The following is a 10421-nucleotide window of genomic DNA, read 5'->3' as shown; positions in this document are numbered from 1 at the left end:
GCCTTGAGTTCTTCAACAAAGGCCTTGCATTTCTGTCTCTGTTCCCACCAGAATGCATTCAATCCATTTTGACAGTATCCCAAATGCACCCACTTTTTCTGGATAGGTCTGGGTAAAGAGCACAAAACCCAAGAAAGATTTTCCTACAATATCTGTGCTGAGCTGTAAGACTTCTTTGTAGGGATGGTAAGTAATGTAATACACTGTAGTGAATGCACCAACTTGGTTTCAAGTCTAACTTTGAGGACAACATATCAGTGTATGTTACTTCCAAGGAATTTCTGGCCTGAATCATCTTGACAGGTGGTTTTTGTGAGCAGAGGAATGCCTTCTGCCAGATACAACAGATGCAAGGGGTCAGATTTGTTTCTTTTTTTTCCCCTAAATATCTTCTATCATTTTATACCAAGAAAACTGTATCTTAATTTTCCTTAAAATCAATCCCTCTCTTTTTCAAATTTATCAGCACTCTGGCTCATCTCAGGCACCACCCTTTATTTCCAAAGCTATTTTGGGGGGACCGCTATAGTCTCTATAGTATTCCATTATTATCAGGGACTTCCTTAGGCAGGACCTTAATGACTGGGGAGATGGGTCATGCCCATCCCTCTTCAAGACCTGTCTTTGTTCACTCTGTGCTCTGGTCTGTGGCAGCAGGGTTTGGCTCAGGGTGAGGGGATCCAAAGCTACCTTTAGTACAGCCTATGGGGTAGGCTCTAGTTCTGGACTGTGCTGTTGTTATAGGGAAGAATACATCTGAATCCATATTAGATCTGTTTCTTTTACTTTAAGCTTCGTATTCTATTGCTTTTGCTTCAAATTATGAATGGTGCCTACAGCCTGAAATATACAGGATCACCCATTCTCAAGACTCTGACCTTAACGGTATAATACTTTTCATATAGAGATAAAAAGTTGCAGAACAGAGAATAACATGTGTCTTGTTGGAGGTTTATAGGAACATCCTGACCTGACTTATGTGGACAGCTGCAAGAACAAAGGATTCCTGCACCAAGAAGTTTGCAACAACCAACAATGCCCCTCTCTAATCTTGTCTTTAAAAATGCTTTGCTGAAACTTTTCAGGGAGTTCTGAGGTTTTGGGGGCATGAACCATCCATTCTCCTCACATGGCCCTCAAAAACTTTTTCTCTGTTCCAAACTCCAAAGTTGTGGTTTGTTTGGCCTCACTGTGCATCAGACATATGAACTCACATTCGGTAACACTGTTGACCAAGGTGCCATCTTTCACAGCCCAGCAATATCCATGTTAGCATTAGTGAGAATTCCTTTGAGGTACTTCCTCTCTGTCTTACACACACCCCTTCTTCTCTGCTTCTGGGTCCTCTGTAGAGCTAATGAACCTATATTATGAAAGAGATATCAGGCCTATCAGACAGGCCCCCAACTAGCCATGGCTTTTGCTCTTGCACATCCTTATAATAGACAACAGTGGTTCTCAAAGTGGGGTCCCCAGACTACCATCATCAGCCTCATCTGGACTTTGTTAGAAAAGCAAGTCTGTGGGCCTTACCTCAGACCTGCTGATTTGGAAACTCTACGGATGCTGGGGGCCCAGAAAGTGCATTCTAATAAGCCCTCTGGGTGGCTTGATGCATAGTGAAGTTCAGAAGCCCTGATGTACACAATACCCATTTGCCCTCTTTGCTGGAATCACAAGTCAGTTCTGCAGTTGACTAGCTACTTCCCTACTAACCAAGATGCCAACTCACTGGCTTCCTCTACTTTTCCCCACGTGAATCAGGGCTGGTGACATCCATCCTTGTTTAGGGCCCAGCTGCCAAGCGTCAGACCTCTGAAATGAAGCTGAGGAGGGCACCAACGGATGCCCTTAAATATATCAGCAACAGACTTTCTCATTTGCTATGTTTATTCTGCAAAATTATGGCATGGATCCATGTGTGAATCCCACCCAAAAGTCTAGGATAGACTAAATGCACAAGGTATTGGTGTGCTGTGTGCCTTTGGTTTAGAGTCTGACAACACACATACACTTTTAAATGGTTGCTACTGTATGCCCCCAACTGAGATGTCATTTGGAGATTTTTTTTTAAGTCACTCAAAAACTTTTGAGTAGTTTATTTTAGTGTTACACTTTTATTTCTCAGAGTGTCACCTTTATTTATGGCTTAGGTAAAACATGAAACAAAAGAAATCAGACTGTTCCCAAGCTAAGGACAGGCTTTTTTCTTGAAAAACAAATAAACAAATACACAAAACCCACAACTATAAATCATATGCTAAAACCAAGTAAAACACCAGATTATCTGTACCTCAAAAATAAACGAATTGCCTGAACCATACACTTTTTAAAATAACTTAATTCAAGTCCCAAATCCACCCTAACTTTTCCTCCCTTCTCTGAATTTCTATAGCATAGTTTCTGTAATTCATAACACACTTTATTGTATGGTTTATACTGTTTTTATACAGACAGGCATTAATTATATCTCAAAGTAGACAATAAATTCCTTTAAGAGGGAGACTTTACAGTAGCAAACACTATATATTAAATGTTAACAGGCACCCAGTAAAAACTGGTTGTCATCTATTTTTTGGAAAACATTTCTCTATGATCTGGTTGGAGTGAAAAGGACAACGTGTGCTGGAAGTAAGATATGGTATCTGGGAGAGAAAGCCATGAATTACACACACAGAGTTGACATCAAATAGGTTTCTGCCTGGAGAGCTGATATAGTTTTGATTTGCTGATACTAAAAGCCAAACTCTGTAGTTCCTAACAGTACAATATTTAAGTGGAAAAAAAATACATGCACACTTTTTTCCACCAAATATTGAATAGTAACTGTAAATACTACTCTAATGAACACCATCAAAATTTGTAGGTAATGTATAATCCAAAAACAACATGCTGAAGATAGGGTCATTCAATCAAGAGCAATCCTGACATTGCGCTCCTTGAAATGATGATGTTCGAAAACTTGTGTTACCTCTTCTACCTTCCTTTGCAGCATACCTGAAGTCTGATGAATCCATTGTGGATAGTCCATATGAGCATTCAGAATTTTGCAGATCTGCTGGAGCACGTCAGTAGTGTCAGCAGGACTTCCAAATGTATTCAGGTGCTCAATAATGTCCTTGAGATCTTGGGCCATTCGTTTCAGCTGAGCATCTACATTTTCTGCTAACCAGTAAGTCCTCTCATGTTCCTCATCTAAATGCTGCAGTTAAGTAGACCCACTCTGGTCCTTTACAGACTCCTCTAAATGGGTCAAGAGATCTTCTAGTTCTTCCTGCTGTGACAGGATAAAATCTAATTCTTGTTCCAGCCTTTCCTGATCCAGTTTCACTTTTTCTACTTCTCCATGTAAAGCAGTGATCTTCTCACCATTCTCAATCAATGTATGGTCCCAAGCATTGACCTGGGTGGCCTGGTGAAGAAAGTGTTTCTCTTGATCCTCTAACTCAAGGCTCCATTTGTTTGCCAGACCATCCAGCTGACCATAGGTCATCACAGGAGTTATGATTGTATTAACAGTGAAAGTAAAAGGTATAGAAGTAATGCCGACCTGAACAGTGTTATTAATCTCAGTTGATGTCAGCGGTTTTAGATTTAAGGTAAAGCCCCTGGTGGCTGTGGTGGTGCTGGTTAACACTGTAGTAGATGCAATAGGAGCCGCTCCACCTGCTCCAGGGAATTTTAATCCAGATCCCAAAGTCGTACCACCAAGTGTTCCAGCCAAAGTTGTTGGGGCACCAAATGAGACCCCAGTAGGAGTAGTGGAGGTAGAAGCATTTGAAAATGAGGTAAACTGCATGGTGCTTGAACTAGTAGTGGCAGCAACAGTAGATGCTGGAGCCAACCCTTGATGGTGGTTCCCAGAAGTAAATAGGAAGGCAGACAAGACTTTGGGGTGGCCAGAGAGGCTGGCCAGGGCCTTCTCGGGCTGGAAAGAGCCGGCCTCCACAGTGAGTAACTCCCCACTGGAGCGACGCTAACTGAGGGTTCAGAGGTTTTTGACGTGATTATCCATCTCAGACTGCAAAGTTTTAGGAGGCTTCTTACAGCACTGGTGGTTGTATCACTATCCAAGTATGCTTCCACATGTGAAGGAGAACACATGAATCATAGTTTAGTTTTCTCAGTCTCTCCTTACATTTCTCAGAATCTCACAGACCTTGAAGCTTCTGCTGACTTATCCCTCCAGAAGGTCTTGGGCAGAAGTGTCACAAACAGCTAACTTTGAAGCAGGCTTCTCTCTTCAGGTTGTACTCACACAAGTGCCTATATCAGGAGGAGGATGGTCCAATGGTACCTCAGGCCATGGAGACCCCAAGACAGGGACAGACAGAGGCACTTGCTCCAGCCAGTACATGCACCAGAATGGGAGCTTCGGCTTCTCAGAAGTTACAGGATCACACAACCCACTTTGATATGGTAAGACTCTACTCAAGCCATAGGGTGCACCCCTGTGAGTTTGCAAATGGGTGAGGGTCACAGGCAGTCCATCGACTGACTGAAAATCAGTAGTGACTTGAGGTCCCACTGTCCAATATCCCCTGGCAAGGCTCTTGCTTAACCTTAGTTGGCTAGTGTCCCTGGGGCCAAAGCCATCTCTATTGAGAAAGCCCGGAACTGCTCATGACCTATGAAGATGGGAATGGGGTCTGCACTGGGGACAAGACTAGTGCGGTTGGGGGCTGAGATCTCTGGTCTGTAGCCCCCTACTCATTCCCCGATGGGTTTCAGCACTCCTGAATTTCCATCCAGGAGCAATTATACCATTAAGGGGGTATGTGAGTTAGCCAGGAGCACCCAGCCTGTCGGCTGGAGGGTGGGGACTTGGGGAATCTCGGTGTCAGTAGCCTTGGGAATATTGCCCTGCTCTTTGGCTGTGCTTCTGGGGTTATTTCTGTACCGTCAACCACAGCACAGGCATCACCCCAGGGCATGTCATGCATCTTTGGTGTTAGTATCAACAGTTTTCTTCTCTTCACTCAAATTAACCACAGAGGTGGGAGGAATCCTATTGGCCCTGAAGGAGTGAGCTTGCAGCATGGGGCTGGTCAAGACACATTGGAAGAAACCAGCCTCACCTCTATCAAAATATGCTTGGGCCGTACTCCAGGATGGTGAGTGATGTCCCTTGATAACTTGGCCTATAGCTGTCAAGTGGCCATGAATATGGTGAATGCTTCCTGAAAAACCTCTGTCCTCACCAAGACATATTCTAAAAACAAGAATCATCACACAGTAAATGGATGCTTCATCCCTGATTTTTAGCCCAAGTTCCCTGTGGCTCTAGAGAATTCTGCCTGATTCCTCTGCCTCTGAGCTCCTCCTCCATCCTGTGCTCAGCTTCCCCTCCAACTTTCTCTTTCCCAAACACCCAAGTGCAGCCCACATAACTAGTCCAAGCTTCTGGTACTTGGCGACATGGAGCAGGGCTGCTTCCCTGACCATGATTTGAGAGCAGTCACCATAGAATCCAGTGCCGGCCAGAGAGCTTCCATCAGCTCTGCCAGGGTACAGATAGCCACAGATTTTTCTTTCAATACTGCTTTCTCTATGCCTTCTCTGTAGGTCACTGGGGGAGTAGAAGCCACTGTTCAGGGGCTCCCTTCCCCTCATACTTCCTCATGGAATTTCATATGGAAAATTTCCCAGTAAACTCACATTGTGCATGGTCCCAACTCTCTTGTCCAGTTGTGCACATACATTCCCCAGTGTCCCTTTACCCACCACCAGCAACTTACATCTCTTCCCCTTCCTCTCCTCCCACCACCCAATGTCTCCCCAAGGGAAAATCCAAGCATCATTATTACTCTTCTGGGAGCATCATTAAGGCATTATTATTGCTCTTCTTAACTGTGTAAACATCCTTACCCAGATCTATAGACCATTTTTGGTATGGGAGCAGAGAGCTGACACCCTCCCATTCTGCAGTCCTGGATGAAATCTTGGCATCTCCCTGAAACAGTTCCTTATCCCAGCACAGAGCTTGGGGGCTTCAAAGGAGAGGAGACCGCTGTGGACTGGCCTCAAAGCAGATAATTTCAGATGCAGCCAGACTTTCTACTGTTCCCCAATTAACCTTTGCTTAGTATCTTTTGTTCATTATCTTGCGCATCTCTCTGCCTTGAGTTTTTTTTTGCCAGAGAACCCCTTCTTTTAATCAGTCTTTGCTGTGCAAGGCAGGGTGGGTGGGCTTTCCTGTCACACAAGCAATGAACACATTTTTAACAAAGGGAGACAGATGCTCAGTCAAAAAGCTGTAAAGATAATTATGCCCTCAAGGCCAGGGTCACAGAGTTGTTGCTAAGATTCACAAGTGACTTGGGAATTTCCTCAATAAAAGCTAATGTATTTCTGACCTGAGGAAGCAGCAGAGACTGTACCCCTTTGGCACTTAGATGATTTAGGGCAAGAAAGGAGATCCAGATTACTAGAATCTGCACAGCTCAACTTCTGCTTGATTAATGAGAAGTTTCAGTCAAATTAATTACCATGACTTGGAGCACAAGAATGAGATAAAACATGTTGGAAAAAAAGCCACTTTTTAGTGATAATTAAGTGAGAGGAATTTTAACATATTACAAATCAGACAGTATGAATGCCAGACCAGAGCTTGCAGAATCCTGGTGAAAACACATTTGCAAACATCTGTGGAAGGAAAAGGTCTCTCCTGGCAGAAAGGACGAACAAGGTTGAGGGTTCCTGGATTTCTAATAATGTGAAAGCAGAGCTACCATGTGGTATGTGATTCCACTCTAGGTAGAAATTTTTATTAGACTTAGTAGCTAATGAAATTTAGTTCTAGAATTCACACACACATACACACACCCACCCCACACATGTACATACATGCTTGCATGACACATATACCATACATGCGTGCACGCACACACACACACACACACACACACACACACACACACACACACACATACACACACCACCTCTGGCTTAGAGTCAGCATAGTGAAAAATCATGTATAAGCAATACTACACAAGGTGATTCACTTCTTGGGAAAAAGGCAACTCGGAAGTTAAGCTTGAAAGATAGGCTCTCTCTACCAGGTCTGCAATGATGATTTCTTCCTTCATATGGATGAACAGATCAGTTTCCTCCTTTGAATATCAGTTGAAAGAAAATCACATATTTTATTTTATTTTTTTAACATCTTTATTGGAATATAATTGCTTTACAATGATATGTTAGTTTCTGCTGTATAACAAAGTGAATCAGCTATACGTATATATATATTCCCATATCCCTTCCCTCTTGGATCTCTCACCTGCACTCCTTACCCCACCCCTCTAGGTGGACACAAAGCACGGAGCTGTTCTCCCTGTGCTATGTGGCTGCTTCCCACTAGCTATCTATTTTATATTTGGTAGTGTATATATGTCCATGCCACTCTCTCACTTCATCCCAGCCTACACTTTCCACTCCCCATGTCCACAAGTCCATTCTCTACACCTGTGTCTTTATTCCTGTGCTGCCCCTAGGTTCTGCAGAAGGATTTTTTTTTTTTTTTTTTTTTTTTTTTTTTTTTAGATTCCACATATATGTGTTAGTATACGGTATTTGTTTTTCTCTTTCTGGCTTACTTCACTATGTATGACACTCTCTAAGTCCATCGAACTCACTACAAATAACTCAATTTGGTTTCTTTTTAGGGCTGAGTAATATTCCATTGTATATATGTGTCAAATCTTCTTTATCCTTTCATCTGTCGATGGACACTTAAGTTGTTTCCATGTCCTGGCTATCGTAACTAGAACTGCAATGAATATTGTGGTACATGATTCTTTTTGAATTATGGTTTTCTCAGGGTAAATGCCCAGTAGTGGGATTGTTGGGTCCTATGGTAGTTCTATTTTTAGCTTCTTTAGGAACCTCCATACTGTTCTCCATAGTGGCTATATCAATTTACATTCCCACGAGCAGTGCAGGAGGGTTCCCTTTTCTCCACACTCTCTCCAGCGTTTATTGTTTGTAGATTTTTTTCATGATGGCCATTCTGAGCAGCATGAGGTGATATCTCATTGTACTTTTGATTTGCATTTCTCTAATAATTAGTGATGTTCAGCATTCTTTCACATGTTTGTTGTCTATCTGTATATCTTCTTTGGAGAAATGTCTATTCGGTCTTCTGCCCATTTTGGGATGGGGTTGTTTGTTTTTTTGATATTGAGCTGCATGGATGGCTTGTATATTTTTAAGGTTAATCCTTTATCAGTTGATTTGTTTGCAAATATTTTCTCCATTCTGAAGGTTGCCTTTTTGCATTGTTTATGGTTTCCTTTGCTGTGCAAAAGCTTTTAAGTTTCATTAGGTTCCATTTGTTTCTCTTTATTTCTTTTTCCATTTCTCTAGGAGGTGGGTCAAAAAGGATCTTGCTGTTATTTATGTCATAGAGTGTTCTGCCTATGTTTTCCTCTAAGAGTTTGATAGTGTCTGGTTTTATATTAAGGTCTTTAATCCATTTTGAGTTTATTTTTATGTATGGTCTTAGGGAGTGTTATAATTTCATTCTTTTAGCTGTCCAGTTTTCTCAGTACCACTTATTGAAGAGGCAATCTGCTCCACTGTATATTCTTGAATCTCCTATCAGAAATAAGGTGACCATATGTTGGTGGGTTTATCTGTGGGCTTTCTATCCTGTTCCATTGATCTATATTTCTGTTTTTGTACCAGTACCATACTATCTTGATTACTGTAGCTTTGTAGTATAGTCTCAAGTCCAAGAGCCTGATTCCTCCAGCTATATTTTTCTTTCTCAAGATTGCTTTGGATATTTGGGGTCTTTTGTGTTTCCATACAAACTGTGTAATTTTTGTTCTAGTTCTGTGAAAAATGCCATTGATAGTTTGATAGGCAATGCATTGAATCTGTAGATTGCTTTGGGTAGTTTAGTCATTTTCACATTGTTGATTCTTCCAATCCAACAACATGGTATATCTCTCCATCTGTTTGCATCATCTTTAATTTCTTTCATCAGTGTCTTATAGTTTTCTGCATACAGGTCTTTGTCTCCTTAGGTAGGTTTATTCCTAGGTATTTTTTAATCTTTTGTTGCAATGATAAATGTGAGTGTTTCCTTAATTTTTCTTTCAGATTTTTCATACTTAGTGTATAGGAATGCAAGAAACTTCTGTGCATTAATTTTGTATCCTGCTAATTTACCACATCCATTTTTTAGCTCTAATAGTTTTCTGGTAGCATCTTTAGGATTCTCTATGTATAGTACCATGTCATCTGCAAACAATGACAGATTTACTTCTTCTTTTCTGATTTGGATTCCTTTTATTTATTTTTCTTCCCTGATGACTGTGGCTAAACCTTCCAAAACCATGTTGAATAATAGTGGTGAGAGTTGGCAACCTTTTCCTCTTCCAGATCTTAGAGGAAATGGTTCCAGTTTTTCACCATTGAGAATGATGTTGGCTGTGGGTTTGTCATATGTGGCATTTATTATGTTGAGGTAAGTTCCCTCTATGCCTTCTTTCTAGAGGGTTTTTATCACAAATGAGTGTTGAATTTTGTCAAAAGCTTTTTCTGCATCTATTGAGATGCTCATATGTTTTTTCTGTTTAATTTGTTAATATGGTGTATCACATTGATTGATTTACATATATTGAAGAATCCTTGCATTCCTGGGATAAACCCCACTTCATCATGGTGTATGATCCTTTTAATGTGCTGTTGGATTCTGTTTACTAGTATTTTGTTGAGGATCTTTGCATCTATGTTCATCAATGTTATTGGCCTGTAGTTTTCTTTCCTTGTGACCTCTTGTCTGGTTTTGGTATCAGGGTGATGGTAGCCTCGTAGAATGAGCTTGGAATTTTTCCTCCTTCTGCTGTATTTTGGAAGAGTTTCAGAACGATAGGTGTTAGCTCTTCTCTAAATGTTTGATAGAATTTGACTGTGAAGACATCTGGTCCTGGGTTTTTGCTTGTTGGAAGATTTTAATCACAGTCTCAATTTCAGTGCTTGTGATTGCTCTGTTTATATTTTCTATTTCTTCCTGGTTCAGTCTTGGAAGCTTTTCTAAGAATTTGTCCATTTCTTCCAGGCTATCCATTTTATTGGCATAGAGTTTCTTGTAGTCATCTCTCATGATCCTTTGTATTTCTACCGTGTCAGTTGTTACTGCTCCTTTTTTATTTCTAATTCTATTGATTTGAGTCTTCTCCATTTTTTTCTTGATGTCTCTGGTTAATGGTTTATCAATTTTGTTTATCTTCTCAAAGAACCAGCTTTTAGTTTATTGATCTTTGCTATAATTTCATTCATTTCTTTTCCATTTATTTCTGATCTATTCTTTATTTTTTTTTCTGCTAACTTTGGGTGGTTTTTGTTCTTCTTTCTCTAGTTGCTTTAGGTGTAAGATTAGGTTGTTTATTTGAGATGTTTCTTGTGTTTTGACG

The 10421-nt window shown here is 40.9% G+C and overlaps 1 protein-coding gene across 1 annotated transcript; it reads right to left on the bottom strand.

Annotated features, from left to right (window-relative positions):
• Nucleotides 1-2908: 2908 nt before the first annotated feature.
• Nucleotides 2909-3799, bottom strand: LOC131760851 (nuclear pore glycoprotein p62-like). The gene is given in 1 exon segment (XM_059070940.1): nucleotides 2909-3799. A coding segment is annotated over 1 exon segment (891 nt).
• Between the last annotated feature and the right edge of the window lie 6622 nt (nucleotides 3800-10421).

The sequence above is a fragment of the Kogia breviceps genome, chromosome 8, assembly GCF_026419965.1.
Source record: "Kogia breviceps isolate mKogBre1 chromosome 8, mKogBre1 haplotype 1, whole genome shotgun sequence".
NCBI classification, from domain to species: domain Eukaryota; kingdom Metazoa; phylum Chordata; class Mammalia; order Artiodactyla; family Physeteridae; genus Kogia; species Kogia breviceps.
Note: the sequence above shows the minus strand (reverse complement) of the source record. Positions and strands in the feature narration are given on the sequence as shown.